The 17,594-nt window shown below is 45.2% G+C and overlaps 1 protein-coding gene across 1 annotated transcript in view; it reads right to left on the reverse strand.

Moving 5' to 3' along the window:
- Positions 1-1,734: 1,734 nt before the first annotated feature.
- The window catches only part of skila (SKI-like proto-oncogene a), a 32,936-nt gene continuing 17,076 nt past the window's right edge, over positions 1,735-17,594 (reverse strand). The window contains exons 3-8 of the mRNA XM_084546670.1: positions 13,601-13,696; positions 12,901-12,989; positions 11,028-11,170; positions 7,987-8,372; positions 7,153-7,383; positions 1,735-6,254 (exon numbers count right to left, since the gene is read on the reverse strand). Of these exons, the coding sequence (XP_084402796.1) occupies positions 6,009-6,254; positions 7,153-7,383; positions 7,987-8,372; positions 11,028-11,170; positions 12,901-12,989; positions 13,601-13,696 (1,191 nt within the window). The 3' untranslated portion in view covers positions 1,735-6,008. The remainder of the gene's footprint in view (positions 6,255-7,152; positions 7,384-7,986; positions 8,373-11,027; positions 11,171-12,900; positions 12,990-13,600; positions 13,697-17,594) is intronic.

The raw sequence follows: 17,594 nt of genomic DNA on the forward strand, positions 1-17,594 counted from the left end.
GTGAAAACTGTAACTTATAATTACATAATTATCTGTGTCTTATTATCAGAAAATACACTCACTTGCCATTTTACAGGCACACTAGTACACTAGTAAATACTTATGTACTTTAATCAGCATTGAATGGGTATTCAGCATTTGTTTAAAATAACTGAGATATGTGTGTTTTCATTTTGTTTTTTTACAACCTGGAACTTATTTCTAGCATAAACGCCAGAACCCCCCGCCACAAGGACAGTTTCTTCCCCCGGGCTGTTGCTTTGTTGAACTCTGAGCAGTCACAGAGTGTGAGTCCGTCCACATGAACGATAAACAATAACTGCACTACTGTATATAGACACTGTATAAAACCCTGGCTTGGTGTATATATCTGCTCTTATTCTATAATTTATGTGTATAGATTGAGATTTATTTTATTTAATTTTTATTTTTAATTTTCTTCACTTATTTAAGTTTGTGTGTTTATGTACAAGAGAGTAAAGCTACCGGAGTCAAATCCCCTGTATGTGCACATACTTGGTCATTAAAGCTGATTCTGACTCCGATTCTTCTAAAATACGGTCATTTACTCACCCATATAACTTCTGTGTAATTTGTATTCCATCAGGAGATAATTAGATCAGTGTATATCCATATAGTGGGAGTGACTGGGGCACCGAAACACAGCCTCTAAATAACACATTATCTGCCGCGAAACTCGTTCATTTCACCAATATTTTGTTATCGTACGCTAGTGCTATTCACCGTTGAGTCCGGAGTTACCTGTTATCATCATCCGGGGTCTGTAGATTGACCTACAGACCCCGGATGATGTCTTCTGACCTGGATGATGTCATCTCTGAGCGCCGCGTGCACCCACGACGGTCGGCTTATTTACCTGTAATTGCTGATCTAGTTATCTCCCAAAGGAATACAGCTTACACAAAGGTTATATGGGTGAGTATACGACCGTATTTAATGCCAGAAATAAGGTCAAAAAACGGTAGTTCCCCTTTAAGGGCTGCACAACTATTTTTAAGTCTTAATATTCTGTTTTCCTTCACGTAAGAGATTAAAACACAGGGAAGCTTGTTGTGTTTACATTGAAAATGACTTAAACCACCGTCTAAACTGTATCGATTGTGTAATTGATCGGCTCGATGCGTAGATATGTTGCTAATGAACTGGAAGCGTTATTCGCGAGAGGTGTTAATGCGCCTTTATTTATCTGTATGTGAAGACATTAGCCGTATTTACATGGACAGTGTTTATTCAGTCAGTGATTCCGACCCTGCTGTTCACATGAGCATCAAATAAAATGATGATTTGTGTTTCCATAAACTAAACCTTGAATCAGAATAGTTTTTTATTCATTTGTTTTTATGGGAAAAGTCTTTCTCTCAGTTGTGGGGCGCCAAATCTGCCAGAAATAGAAGAAGAAGACGACCAACATGGGCTCACCCACTTGGATTCTGTTCCTTCTTTTAACTCATCATGTCTCCTGATGTTTACTCGACATGGGGCCCAGAAAGTATTTATTCCAGTCAAGGAGAAACAATCGGGTCGGGTGTTTAAAATATTTTCCTGCTGATCAGATTATCGAACGTTTACACCGCCCTTCTCAATCCGATTTGACTGAGCTGCTAATCAGATTATTAGAGAAATATTAGCGTCCATGTAAACAAATAAGGAAGTTTTAAGAAAAAAAAAAAAAAAACGTGAGACAAAGAAGAAAAAGGAGGCAACACCACGGTGGTTTTTGACACTACAGAACTTTACTTGAATTTGATTCAAGTTCATTGTCTATACAGGGTATTATTTACAAGATCTGAAATCAGGGGGGCAAAAACAGAAAGAAACAAACACTAGATACAACTGAGGTATTAGCTAAAAGCATTTACAGGTATGTAATTTACTAGTAAATATCAATGATGATAAACAGTTAGAGATGCAGTGTCTTCTGCTTAAAAAACATCTTTTTATATCACAACATGAGGTAGGAGAACAGTGTCTCGATTCATGCAAGAACAAAAGTCTCATCACACTGTAGTATTGGCAACGTAGTATGCAATGGTCATACACGGACACTGCGTTTCATGTTTCAGCATCGAGAGAAAAAAAAAAAAAAAAAGTTCTTTCTCCAGCAAAGCCATAGATTTATTTTTTTTTTTTTTTTTTCTCATCTATAACAGGATGTGTGTAAAATTAAAACATTAGTATTCAGTGTGATCCGTCACCGTTTTCAGCTCTGCTTCTCCGAGAATAATTACCGGCTGAAAAATTACACACCCAACCACAAAGCAAAAGTCACCTGCAACGCCTCAAAAGGTCAACCTCGGACTTTTGAGTTTTCTTCACGTAAGCAAGGAGGCAAATGTTTATGTAAATCCTTGCATTCAAATGTGTTTCACGTGGTGAAAAAAGAAAAAGAAACAAACAAACAAAAAATAAAAGCTCCTGTACCCCTCGATTTAGTGGGTTGGGCAAAATTCACACCTGTAAAAATTCTGTACAAATCAAGCTCTCATAACACTGCAAAATGCAAAAAGGCCCAGCACGCCGTGTCACAAAAGGGATCTTTCTCTCCTATTATTATTATTATTATTTATTCAGTACTTTTTTTTTTTTAATAATTGTGTACAAGTAAAGATGCTAAACAGTGCCCCCTTGTGTATAAAATGCAAACTACTCAGAAAGTAAAAAGTACAGACTTCCATTAGACATCTGCTCATGTGTTTGGATTAAAAGTGTATTTTAGTTTGTTTTTTGTTTTTTTTTGTTCTGCTGAAGAGGTAATTCAGTGAATATAAACTAATACTGATTATCTTCCACTGACGAGAATAATATATGATATCTTAAATCAGAAAAACGAATCCGGAGCTACATGAGCGAGTCTTTCCCTTTTTCAAAGCTGCTGTGCTTCAGTCAGACGTGGGAGGCCAACACACACACACACACACACACGCTCACTCTCACACACAATTTCCAAATCAAATCAGGCTACTGTTTATATTCTTCATAATCTGACTTTATATCGAGGCCCGACCTCTGAACCATTACTGATATAAAACTTGCACATGTTCAATATTCATGCAGTTGAGCCGTCTCAATAGTCTGTGCGTTAGGTGGAGGGAAACTTTTCTTTCTTTCTTTCTTCTTTTCTATGTATATATAACAATAAACAGATTGATAAAGTGGCCCGGTGACACAAAATGTAAAAGGGGGGGCAGCAAAACATGCAGAAAAAGAAAAAATAAATAAATCTATTTTTCTTTTTCTTTTTTTTTCTTTTTTTACCAAAATGCATTTTCTTTAACAATTTTTTTTTATCGATTTAGCCCGGGAAGGGTTGACAAAGAGGAAAAAAGCTTACATTACACGTTAAACAGTCCGAAATCCACAAAAACAATTGCATCAGTTCAGAAAAAAGGGGCGGGGGGTGTAACAAAGTATTATTTTCCAATTTTGTCCTGCATCATGTCTCGGTAAACCATGTGTCTCACTCCCCCACATCCACCCAACTAAAGTCAAGTCCTAATATATATATATATCTATATATATAGACATATATATATATGTAGATATCTATATATATCTATATATATATGAAAGCAAAAGCATTTAGGCCGTCTGAAGCCTTAGTTCTGGTCCAAATGATATAACCTTTTGAAGATTATTTATATAAGAACAGTTAATATATTAATGACTACTGTATTTACAAAGTGAATATAAATCTTTAGTTAATACGTTAAATATTTTTCTTTTTTTTTATAATTTCAATAAAGGTTTAAATGGAACAACAGTAGAGTTTACATTTGCGGCATGGGTTCGATTTTCCTGGCTTGCACCTGCACCTACACCTGCACCTGCACCTGCACCTGCACCTGCGTCGATCAACAAACCACAACTGTACTCTGCCTTGTCTTTAAGGTCTGTTATTGTAAAGGGAAGCTGTGTAAGAAAATCTGCATCGAACAGGATGGAGCACAGTGGAATGTCTATCAATTTGCATTTATAGCAGATGCGTTAAAAAAAAAAAAAAAAAAAAAAAGGGAAAAAGCTCAGAGTTTAGCCGAGGCCGATCCCCTTACACAAATTATTTACACACACGCACACACTCGCTTGCAGGGATCCTTCTTAGTGGCGATAAAAAGTGCTTTTGCCCGGCAACTGACACAATGAAAGTCCTCTCTTCCTCTGGCTGGACGACTGCTCGCTCTCCTGGGCATCTACAAAACTCCGCACGCCCCTCCTCAGCTGATCTGGCGCTGGAGATGGATGGATGGATGGATGGATGAGCATGTGTGAGTGAGAAGAGGAGGGAGGGAGGGAGGGGAGTTGTTGGGAGCTGGGGGATCCTGTACAGTCTCACCCGAGGGTAGGCAGAGGGCCCCCAGACAACAACAGCTGCCCCCATTCTGACGGCACAAAACGTCCGGGCCACCCAGCCTGCCGCGGGGGAGAGAGAGTGCGCAGTCCTGCCCCGGTGCTGTTTGTTCAGCCAGGCAGAATGAAGCGAAGCAGGACCCCCAAACCACCCTGGACTAACTGCTTTCACCTGCGACCCACATACTTTGATAAAAAGCTCCGACAAAACAGGGTGGGCATAAAACCGTCTGCCGACAATGAAGTCAAACGATACAAAGAAGAAAACCCCCCAAAAAAAAAAAACAACAGGGACCAGGCTGCAGCTTTGATCGTCTGCTGGGAACGCTGGGGCCCATTGTTCTGCCTGAATGCCCGCACTGCACAATCACACTCACATGTAAGGATGTCGTATGTTTTACGGCGACACAGTGCAGCTACCACACATGTGAGCCTTTCTTCTTGCTTAGAACAGCTACAGCGGCTCAACCGGCCCCCGTGTCCAGACACATTCCTTTCCCAGGGGATTCTGGAGGTGGAGGAGGTGGAGGAGGAGGAGGAGAGCGTGTTGAGTGCATAACACTGCTCGTGAGCTTCTTCGAGCCGAGTCTGAATCGAGCACAGTGTTTCCTGTCTGGCCCAAAGTGGGTGAAAGCCACAGTGTTAAGGAGTTTCCCAGCAAGAGGGTAATGGCGCCAGAGTAGTGCGATTGGAAGGTGTGTGGGGTCTCCGGTGATGGGGGACGGGGGAGACATCGGGCAGCTGGTGGGTCAACCAACAGACTGTTTGGTCTACAACAGGGGAGTCCAGGTGCTGCCCAGCAGAGCGAAGAGGAAACCAGTCTGTGTTTGGAGCAGCTGGGGTCCAGGCGAGGTTCACGCTCAAAGCACTCACTTCAAGTTCTGCGTCACTATTGGCATATTTTTTATGAGGTTTTACATCTGCAACATGTCTTTTCTTTGTACAGTAAAAGGTCTTTCTCCTTCATAAAGACTTGGTGTTTTAACGTTTTTCTTTCCGTGTTTTTATAAGGACCGAATAAAACTGTTCTCAAGTGTCCGTGCAGTTCCCTGCAGTCGCTGGTACGAGGGGCGTTTCGGGCTTTACGTACAGAAAGACAGGAGTCGACGTGTCCGTGGGCACCGGCTGCTGTGCCAGGTAGTAGCGTGAAGTGACGTCTGTGAGGAGCAGGCTCGTGCGTCCAAATATCTCCAAGTCATTAGCTCCAGAAGCCGAAAGAGTAAGAAGGGATGGGAGAAGATCACAAAGGGGGGGAGGGGGGATAGTGATTGGTTGAGCTGGTCATTATTCGACCAATCTCCTGTCTGTGAAGCAGCTGTTTGTTCAGTAAAAACTATAAATTAAATCAAACATACATGCCCAAAAATCATTAAATACTGTTTTAAAGAGAAAGAAGAGGAAAGCAAAATAATAAAAAAAGAACCTTTTTCTTTTAAGTGATGTTAAATTACAAAAAAAAAAAAAAAAGTCAGTCCTACACTGAAATAAAAAAAGGGGAGGGGGAGATGCACGGCGTAAAAACAGCCCGAGGAGACGTGAAGCTCCTTTCTGTTTCAGGCTGATTTGTTTGTGTCTGTGGAGTTGGCGGGTGATGTGGAGAGGAATGAGGGAGGGGAGGGAAAGAGGCCCCGGAGGGATGGCAGTTACTTTTGGCCAGCCAGTGGGGCCTCTGATATGGAGGGCGGGGAGCGGGCGTTCGGGGGTCCCGTGGAAGGGGTAGGAGGAGGAGACGGGCTACCTCCCATCGTGCCAGACTGGGCCATCTGCTGCTTGAGGTGGGAGATCGTGCGCTCCAGCTTCTCTCGCGCCTCCCGCTCCCGCCGCAGCTCCTCCTGCAGCTCCTGCCGGTCGTTCTCCGCTCGCTCCAGCCGGTGACGAAGTTCCGACAACTGCAGGAGACACGGACGTGGGGACAAGTTATGACTACGGCGCATTAGAGGGCAATTTAGCTTCACATTTAACGGCAGTCTGTCAGTTATGGTCGATCTACTGGTGTCACACTGCAGAGACCCTAAACCTCATTGTTGGCTTCTCTATAAAACACGAGTGGCCACATTCTAATGGTCAGAGATGAACCTCGCTGCTGACAGCCAAGTAAATATTTATGATCACAGGGTGAATTAAGGCCCACAAACAAGGCGTCAGCACTTTGAGAACATGTTTAACTGTGAAATGACTTCACACGCTCTGGAGTCAGACCCGCTCTCGTCTCATAAGCACACAAACATATGCACATACACCCCCCACCCCCTTCCCTAACTGGCAGAGAGCCTGAGTTTGATGCCAATGGAGGCAGGGGGGGCAGCGGAGGGGCAGGAGGAGCCGGAGCTAAAATAACAGACAGGAGGGGGGTGATACTGCAGCCCTGAGCTCAGGCCAACATAACAGAGCCTATCTCAAGATGAAGTCTTGTGGAAACCCAAACAAAGGTCCCATGTGTATATATGTGTGTGTGTGTGTGTGAGTATTTTTACTCCTTTCAGCAGCACAGTGACACACACATGATATACACACAGAATAAAGAGCTACAACGTTTTTCCAGTTAGTCTATATTTTGACACTCGTCCAAACAACTAATTAAACTAAATATTCCAGGAGAAGGGATCTAAGGTTTAAAAGATTTCATGGTTATAAAACAAAAAACAAATTCATGTGTTAATGTATTATTTATGAAATAATTGTTGAGACATGCTCAGCAAATTCAAGGCAGTGCCGACATGAACATACTTCATACGTCACTGACTGTTTCTGTGATGTGTACACACGTGTTCCCCTCTAAGCCCGTACCTGTGCAGCGTAGTGGGCCTCTTGTTTGCGTTGTGATCCTGGCTCACAGGCGCAGGCCTGCTGCCGGAGCTGCTCCAGACGGGCCTCCAGTTCCAGCTGTTCCTGGCGGGCCTGGCTGAGCTGCCTCGCCTGCTCACTGTGCACCGCCTCCAGCTCACAGCGCAGCTCTCGCTGCTCGGCGCTCAGCTCCCGTAGCCTCGCCACTTCGCCCCCACGCAACGCCTCCAGCTCCTGGAGAGACAGAGATCAAGTCAAGGAAAATAATAATAATAATAATCATAATAATGTGATACTGCAGTGACCCCTGTAGCGAAAACTATTCATATTACAGTCCCTCCAGGGGGAGGTCCGAGGTTTGACACGAGAAGGCTTGAATTCAGGCTCGGACTGCTTAGTTCACTGACAGAAGAATCAAAACTGGTGTGTGTAAACGTTGACCATTAACAATACGTATTCAGAGGAATAATGGACGAAATAAATGGACAAAAGAGAAAAGTGGAAAAAGGTTCTGTGTGAATGCATTTAACTTATTAAAGACAGTATATTCATTAACAACCAGTTCTCTTTCTATGGGCCCAAACTGAAATTAAAGTTGAGAGCTTTAATCATTTGTATTTTATTCTAAAACAGTGATTTATGTGAACTGTTCTGTGGACTCTGATCAAACCAACACTTTCCATGAGTAAGGAGGGAGAGATGGAGCAGTCGATGGAAGGTGAACATCACCTCCACATCTACGTCAAGGACACATTTAATAGGCGGGAACAGATCTGCTCTAGTTTATCTTGGGTTCATTTATCTTGGTCTTTGTTTTTTTTCCAACCGCCGACTCACCATTTCCAGCTGCAGCTGCTTGTGCAGGGTGGAGTTGAGCTTCTCCTGCTGCCTGCCGTACATCTGCATGATCTCCACAACAATCCTGTCCTTGTCGTCCTCCAGCCCCCCGAACGCTGCAGCGGCGCTGCTCGTGGCGCAGCTCATGTCCTTAGCTGCTACTTCCGTTACCGATGACAACAACGGCGCGGGAGGAGGAGGAGGGGGAGGAGGAGGGGGAGAGGTGTGGGCTGGGATGTGGGCTGCTTTCTTGCAGACCGGGCTGCTTGTCTCCATGGAAACTGCCTGGGTTTGGCATTCCCGCTCGGTGGCCGAGGCAGCAGCAGCAGCACACTGGGATTTGGCCTCCTCGGCGCCAGCAGCAATAGGAGGCGACGCGTGAAGATCTGAGGAGGGAAGAGAGAGAGGAGGATGAAGGAAGAAGTTTTGGTTTTTTTTTTTAAAAAAAAAAAGAAAAAAGAAGAGGAGGTGGTTGAAAGACAGGAAGTGCGAGCCGTGCTGGTGCACACTCCCGCCCACGCTTAGTAACACCCTCGCACAACCTCATAAAAGCTCACACTTATTCCTCGGCGTGAGCGGACACACATGCAGAAGTATGGCATGGCAACAGCCAAGGAACCAAACACTCGCCCACAAATTCTCTGTGCGTTTGCCCTCAGACACAGAGAGAACAGAAGAATAAAGGGCCTTGTGTGGGAGCTGCACCGCTCTCTGCGTGGGCTCCTCCTCGGTTCAAACTTGTTCCCTCGCTGTGGCTTTCAAGGTGTGCATCACGGCAAATGAAGGGTAGGGTGGGAATCTGTGGCAACATCGCAATTTGATTCACATTCGTGGCGTTTTGATTCTCTATTCAACACGACTCTTGTCTCAATAAAAAAAAGAAAGAGCGGCGCTACGTTTCGTCTCGTACACTAGTTCACTGTCCTTCGCCAAATGACCAGCAATTTATACTGTTAAAAGAAGCCGGTTTGATGAGGGTCACTTCTTTTCAAAGACCTGCGTTTACTTTGAAGCAGCTTACAATCTACTGGACAAAGAATGAAATGAAAGTGTAATTTGCTGACCAGAAATACTCGCAATAACAAGTTGCTGGAGCTCAGCTAAGGTGACGTCTCATCTGTAACCTTTACTACCTCTGAAATCCATCATCATCCAATACGCTGCAGGGATTTTAGATGAAATAAACTGAATCTAGTCGACAAAATACAAGATAACCACATTGTCAAAGCATTAGTTTGACATTAAAACACGTGTGGACGTTGCTGATGGGCATGTGTAGACTAGTAATGCGTTTGAAGCGTAATCTCACGTACAAAAAAGAGTAGAAGAAAAAGAGAAATCTGAAATAAAGGAGGCTTGAGAACTGCTGGGTTGTTTACCAGCGTAATATATTCATACAGTATGCGTGTGACAGGAAGCAGCATGCTCTCGACACAGCATGTCTGACACCGGAGAGGACACGCATTTACTGAGCGGAGCCGGCGTGCGCATGTGCTTACACACTCTTAACGCACATACGCACACGCACGCGCACACACACAAAGGAGAGCAGAAGCACACGACTAACAGGAGTGAGCCATTTGGTGGGTGGTGGATTAGAAGAGAAATAAGCCGCGTAAAGAGAGAGGGAGACGGGGCCTTGACGGAAAAGTGAAAGGCAGAAGAGAGGGAGGGGGAGATGAAGGGAGATGGAGAAGAAAGAGAAAGGGGATGGATGGATGGATGGATGGTTGGAAGGAAGAGGAAGTGTGGGAGCAAGAGGAAGTGTGGGAGCAGACGGAGAGCCGACTCATGGAGGATGTAGAGATAGCTGCCAGGAAAAGGGAGAGGGAGGATGGAGGGAAGAGAGACAGATTGGTTGGAAAAGAAAAAGGGGAGCAGGACGGCTGGAAGATATGAAAGAGAGAGAGAGAGAGAGAGAGACAGAGAGCCTGGCAGTCAGACGTGGAGTAATGATGGCAGACGATTCCTGTGATTCATTCTCTCTCTCTCTCTCTCTCTCTGTACATATATACACACACACACACATCTTTTTAATGCACAATGTACACACTGCATATGAAAACACACCCGATGCAAAGAGGAGGTCATTGCCATTTCCACCCCTCTTGTTCATCAATAGGGAGGTGCCCCCAGAGTCTTTATTTGAAGGTCAGTGCATGATTATGTGCATCACTGCAGGCTGCAAGAGTGTGTGTGTGTGTGTGTGTGTGTGTACGGGTGTGTGTGTGTGCGCGAGTGTGTGTGTGTGTGTTGTCGGCTGGTTGTGTACAGTAAGCACGTGTCTACTCATTCTGCAGGAACATGATCTGCGCGTCGCTTCTGCTTATGTTGTACGTTATGTAAATTGCTGCCTCTCGCTGTATGTGTGTCATGTATTAATAGTCGGCATGTGTCAGCCTTGTTTTCTGCGTCTACTGTACATAAACAAGCCGCTCTAATAAATAAATAAATAAATAAATAATGTGTTTCTAATAATCGGACGTCGTCGGTGTCTGTTTGTGGAAATCAGATTAAATTGCTTTTTATTAATAAGCGCACATTTATAGTCTTATTTCCAGTTTTGTTTTGTTTTTACCCAATAAATTGTATTATTTAATTTAATAATTAACATCATAAGGCATCAGTTTAAGCATTAAATTAATTGTTTGTAGGTTAGTTTATTAATTCACGTTCATTAACAAGAATGCGTCCTGTTAGTAAAGGGATAAACTAGATGCCATTTCCTGCCACTCCCACTTTCTGCTCTTCCATTCTCACATTTTCTGACTTGTGTAAACATAATTACACCGTGTCAGTTAATGCGTTTCCTTTCACACGAAAGTCAGGCCAGAAAAAGGAGACGATTTTGTAAATTATTGACAGATTTTGCGCCAACATCAACAATGTTCAAAGGCAAATAATACAGAGGCCTGGGCTGTGTGATAAAGCGCCGTGTGTGTGTGTGTGTGTTTTAAATTTTCATACCTGCATTTATTGACCGTACTCGCAGTCAATAAATGTTCACTCAGTCTGCATGAATGTGCGTATTGTTTACTAACCCATAGGTGGCTCGTCGTGGCCCAGCACTCTGCGGCTGTAGTGGTGTTTGAGCAGCGCTCCGAACATCTCGGGGCTCATCTCCGCCTCCCTCCGCAGCGACACGTTGGGAGCCACCATCTTGTCGTATGTGTACATGTAGTAACTGGAAGAGAAATACAGAGATATATTTTATTTTTTTTAAACAAAAGTAAAGACTTTATTGGTGATTTCAATTCAATTCCTAGTTGTCTGAATTATTTACTTATGCTGTTCTGTTTCTGATAAACTTCTTTGTCTTTGCAGCAGACACCATAAAACGTTAAAAGTTATGGACTACTGTGCAACGTGCCCAGTAACGCAATAAATAAAACTGATTTAACCCAAAGTAATGGGACCAGCTGAAGGCAGGGGTTGGGAACACAGCGTGGAATATGGATATTTTCTTATCGTGTGTTTACAGGATCTCGGCCCAAACAGACCCTCGGCTTATCGCGAATGTCCAGGTAGTGAGCGCAACTGAGAAAGAGATAGGGCCTGGAGATGCTCTGAAGCCTCTCAGCCAACACTATCTGTCTATTCCTGGCTGCATGGTGTGAAAGGATGGAGAGGAGAGGAGAGGAGAGGAGAGGAGAGGAGGAGCTCTGAACCCCTCCCCCACCAACAGTCCCCTCCAGACAAGGCTGAGGCTGCAGCAGTGAACTAGGTTAAGCATGACAGCTCAGTGGGACTGAAAAACTACAGCACTACCAACCAAGCCTTGCTGCTCCTTCTCCTCTGAACGAAAACGAAGCATGCTCGGCGGGAATGGAAGAACTCGCCTCAGAAGTGATTGAATAATGTAAGCCTGGCCTGTACACGACACGCGTTCCCGCTAATGGATGTGTGTAGCAACCCAAACACAACGCTGGGCGCCGTGGACGTCTAGCACGGCATTTCATTTATTGCCAATGCAAAACACGGACTCCAAACTGGTCCGCGCGAGTCTCATTTGGCCTCAGAGGGCGCAGCGGTCATGTGACGCTGGCAGGTGACCGGGGCTCTAATCTTCCCCGGTTTGTCTGGCTGCGGATGTCTGCGAGCCTCCACTCAGACAGGATGTCAAAGCCAGTGGTCACATGTAGCTACAGCGCCGTAAACCATCTAATTCCAGGCTTTAATCTGGGTCAGATTACCGTGTTTGCCATCAGAGAGCTATATTCAAACAAAGGCTGGTGGCGCCCGGGGAGGGATAGTGGGAGAAACGGAGAGGCAGAAGAGAGGGAACGAGGACTTAAGGGGGGGAAAGGAAGGGAGAGGAAGAGGAGTGACGCAAGTGAAGAAGGACAGAAGGAGGCAACGGAGAAGAAATTAGGGATGAGAGAGAAACTACAGGTAAAGGGCAGGCTTCTCCTGGTGCATTTTTACAATAGTAAATAATAAAAATGCAAAATTAAAAACCAACTAGAGCTGCAAAAACTAGCTGACAAAATGAACAAGCACATATTACTGAAACGCCAGATATCCTCAAGGATCTGAAGCTTTCCCTTCGTCTTGTACGACAACCAACTAACATTTCTGATTGTTGAGAGGGTGCTTGAACAAAATCAGCAAATTATATTTCACGCACTTAACAATTAAGAATTTAATCAACAGATTAAGCAACGATAGAGACTGATTAGATGAAAACAGCGTAGAGCTCAAACAGCTAATTGGCCAATTCATATTATCAACAGTAAAAGAACCTGAAACAATTTTGATAATCAAATAATTGTCACTTCCTCTGGTTACCGCTTCTCAAATGAGGACTCGCTCCTGAATGTATGATATCTGAATACCTTTGGGTTGCGGACAAGACATTTACAGACTCCACCATTGCGTCTGTGTAGCTAAATGAAGGTCATTAAGGTGTAGTACCTGGGATGGACCAGGGTGGGGTGTCCTGGCTCCTCCTTGATGTCTGAGAAAAGACGATTGAACATCAGAGTAGGTGGAGACGTTTTCCCCTGAGGAAAAGAAAAGAAAAAAACACATAAACCAAGATACAACGCTGGCATATTGTCTTTTTGTTCGTGTTATGGCTATAAAAGAAACAAACGGAAGATCTTCCATCAGCATTTATTGATCTGTCCACCAGCTTTACAGAGGAACATGTGACTTATTGCGATTAGATGCACGGCCATGCACACACATGGATGCATGGAGGGAAACAGCAGGAGGAGAAGGGAATGTGCTGTACTGTAATCTAATAAAGCTAATGTATGCATGTGTGCATGTGAACGAGGGATCATCTATCAGGCATCAGGATGTGCGGGAGTCGGAGAAAAAAAGATAATCATGACGAAGAGCTGCATGTAAAGTTGGCGTGTGCAAAAAAAAAAAGGGGGAGGGAGTGAGGAGGAGAGCCGCTCAGCAGCTACATGAGTGTGTTTCCTGACAGGCCAGAGAGGAGAAGCGTGCCACGATGAATGGGTGAGCAGGGGGTGTGTCCGTCAGAGAGAGAGTGTGGGTGGTGACCCTGAGAGCTGACCTATGTGTAGAGGAGGGGGAAGGGGAAGGAGGGAGCGATCGGAGATGATGGAGTGACGGGACGACGCGTACAAGGGAGGGAACTGACCTTTCTCGCAGGGTCGGCGTCCCCCAACTTGTCGCTGGCAGAGCAGAGATCCACCGAGGATCTTCTCACCTGGCTCTCCTCCTCCTCCACGGCCTTCTGAAACACAGGGAGAAAAAAAAGATGCGGCGGTTAAACGGGCAGACAAACACACACCCCTCAAGGTTAAACTCGACGCAGAAAAAAAGAGAGAGACGCGATGATATAGCGCACCACAGAATACATTTGTTAGAGCAGCCCGAACAATTAAAAACGACTGACTCTGTCAGAGAGCGTGGGAACGAGAGGAAGAGAGAGGAGAGAGAGAAAAATTACAAGTGGCACGCGGTCACAGAGGGGAAGGATGGAGACAAATGGCATTTAAACGATAGGAAATAAAGACGAACGACAGGCAGGAGATAGAAAATGGAGACAAACGGCATTAAAAGTGAACAGCGCTAAGTGAGCTACGGCCGTGATACAGAGCTGGGGAAACCGAAGGTGGCGGGAAAATCTATGAGTAGGGACTGAACGAGCCCACCGGAGACGGCCTATGAATAAAACACAAGGAGCGTCGGTCGTCTGCAGTTACGCACTTCTATATATGTATGATTCATCTGTATACATGCAAACACGGCTGGAGTCAACCTCCAGCTCAACGTGAAGACGTATATATTTATGCGAGTCGCATGTTTATGATTCATTGTCAGCTTGGTGTCCTCTGAGCCGCCTCTAGTTGTGCGCCCGTGTTTTGTTTTTTGAGCAAATCCGGGACGCGCTCAGCGAGAAGGCCTATCCGTGACAGACGGGCCTGACTCTACACACACACACACACAAGGCTGCCTGCGGTTCACACACCTTCAACTGAACTGACAGGTAGCACAGGCACCGGGAACAAGAATTTCTGGCGTCGCAATATAGGCCGCTGGGTAGCACCGTGACCGACACGAGGGCGGAGGGCGGAGGGCGGAGGGAAGGCAGAAAGCAGAAGAATTCAATGAAGAGAAAATTGCAAAAGCAGAGAGCACAAGGAAGGGAGACAGAAGACGTAGAAAGCATCAATAATTGACTTACTAGCCTCTTAAAGCCGTCTATAAACGTTTATCCACACACACACACACACAGTCAGACACAGTGAATACTAAACAGACAACCTTTCATCAGCTGGACTGAAGGATTTTTCTCTGCGCTGCGTTGGCTAAGACGTGCCGTCATTAGGAGACCAAAGCAGCCTCAGAACAATACTGGCAAATTACTATGACAACGAGGTATTAGCCGCGCGTCCTTGTATTAGCTACCAGCAGCAACCTCATTTAGCTCCTTTATTATTGTTTTAAATGGGCTCAGCTATTAACCACAGCATCTTTCTGTTTCAAGAAACAAACTATCGCATGTTCTGATAATACGACTTAAAAAATATTTAGATACGGAGCAGCCGACACATTAGATAAGAATTAAAGAGGAGTGGTGTCAAGTTAAACTGGACGTAGAAGTGTACAAATTAACGACAAGACACAGATACGTTACAGTAACAAAACTGTAGACGCGGACGTCCAGATTGGTTGCGATTTGATATACTTTTTCTGTTTTGTTTTACTTTTATTATGTGATAATGCAATAAAAAAACCAAACATCCACCCGTGTCTGCCTCTCTAATCGGTATATCTTCTGTGTTTGCATGACGTCCAGACAAAACAAGCAGTTTTCCCGACTAAACAATAAATTGCGTAATTGAGAAACACAGCTCAGATGAATTAAAATCATAAAATTACACGTATCGGGTTTAGATGACATCGGAATTAAAAAAAAAAACTACTAGTTAATCTGATTTGTGTGTGAATTCGTGTGTGCTGCATGTAAGGGGGGGGATCGTCCCTTATTTACAAGGACACGGATGAATGAGCGCTCGGATGCAAATCTAAAAGGCTGGAGCCATATGCGTAGCCAGGTGTGTCTCTGTGTGCGTATACAGAAGGGGGGCTCGTCCGTTTACGAGTGCTTGTGGTTGGTGTTTTTTCCTTTTTTCTTTCCAGAAGGCAGCACTGCAGCACTGAAAGGAAGGTGGGAGGGAGGGAGGGAGAGAGAGATGATGGTGGTACGGGGCAGAGATAGAGGCGAAGGAGCGGAAAGTAGGAGGAGAATTGACAGAAAACAACAACGCGAGCACTGCGGTGCTGCGTGGAGGTGAAGCCGGCCTCTCGCTGCCTGGATTAATTCCAATGTAAAGGTTATCGGTTTGTGTACGAATGTGTGTGTGTGTGTCGGAGGATTGCCCATAATCTCAAATCTGTCTCCCCCCCCTCCACTGCACACGTGTGAGATAAACACACACACACACACCGGGAGCACGGGGGCCAACCCGACATTAACACCAGGTCAGGCAGGGGTCTTTCATGTGCTCGACCCCCCGACGCCTGCAGATGCTCCGCCACCGAGACGACTGACAGCTCATTAAAAGGCAGGTGTATCTGTGTGTCTACAGTTGCGAGGACCGGTTAGACCTTGGGAGCGACTACATTTTGGGCCGTGAATCAGTTTGAGACTCGGTTTAGGGAACGGAAAATAAGCTAGGAGCTAGGAAGGACCTCACACAGATAGAAGGATAGAAGGAGAACGTGTCAAAGACGCTTATGGGTGTCCACATATAGACACATACATACATATAAGTGTGTGTTCCACTAATGGCCGCCCGTCTCTCCCAGTAATTCCTGCTTACCTGACAGTTGACAGCCCACCACCCACGCACACACACACACACACACATACATACGCTCACACTCAACCCCTGCTCATTATTCCTGCTGTTCTGTGCTATCTCCTCTTAAACGAATGTGTGCGGGTGCAAACGTTTCAACACAACTGTTTTCCTCTCCTCCTTGCCTCTCCCTCTCTCCCTCTCTGGACTGTTCCACCTTGCTTTATTAACACACACCACGCTGCTATTTGGTCCTAATCTGCAATAATGAAGCACCTCTCTTATCTGGGCTGATTCGGTGACACACACACACACACAGCCCCTAACCCCCGCTACGTCTCCAACCCCTTTGTCAGGCTGAAGCTCGCCTTATGACAACGTGGATTAGCATTCCACACACACACACACACACTCGCTCAGCTGAACTCTGCCCTGTTGTTCCTAATTACCAGCAGTCTGCCTGCCGCTGCAGCTACCTCGTCCCGCCGCTACACCGTGGAAACACACTGCTCTAAAAAAGCCATGTGAACTTTTACAGTGACCCATTTCCAGAGCCTTAGTTTAGTCCACCGACCATTAGCACACGTGACGTTTCTACAGCAGACGCATTAACGGAGCAGGGAGTGTTTTTTCTGTGTGTGTGTGTGTGTGTGTAGCCTGAGTGCTGTTAAATCCAACAATAACAAGTGCCACTCTACTACACAGACATCCACGGCCGTACATTACCATACACAGTCTGGTAAACACAGTGAGCAGTGAGCTGGATCTGTGCCCCCCTATAGCAAATATCTAATTTACACCAGGATTATGATATATCGCTCCCGTTTCTGTATTTAGTTTAAAATCGACTCCAAATTTGAAACGGAGGTTGATATCGTCGTGTCAGACAGGAATCTAAAAAAAAAAATTTAAAGAAATTAGAAGCACTAGGTTTCATAATTGGCTCTGCTAGCCAAAGCGCCGTCATATCGTTCACGAAGAGCTGAGCTACGATTGGTTTCAAGGCTTTCAGCTTCATAAAACGTTGACAGCCATCCAGTTTCTTTGTAGCAGAAGGACTGCAGAGGATATATATATATATAAGTGAGTCTCTTTCAGCTCCTGCCACTCTCTGCTCATCCTAACAGGCAGCAAGCAGAGTCTACTCTCCAAGTCTCATCTCGGTGTAATTTATATGTACCTGAGACTCATCAGCGCCGACTGACTGACTCACGGCCACGCAGAGGGCAAACAAGTCTAAGGTCAAGGTCTCCTCCCTCCCTCCCTCCCTCCCGTCCTCCCGTCCCTCCGCTACAGTCACGTGGACTCTCCAGATGACTGCCG

Source organism: Chelon labrosus (assembly GCF_963514085.1).
Source record: "Chelon labrosus genome assembly, chromosome: 6".
NCBI lineage: Eukaryota > Metazoa > Chordata > Actinopteri > Mugiliformes > Mugilidae > Chelon > Chelon labrosus.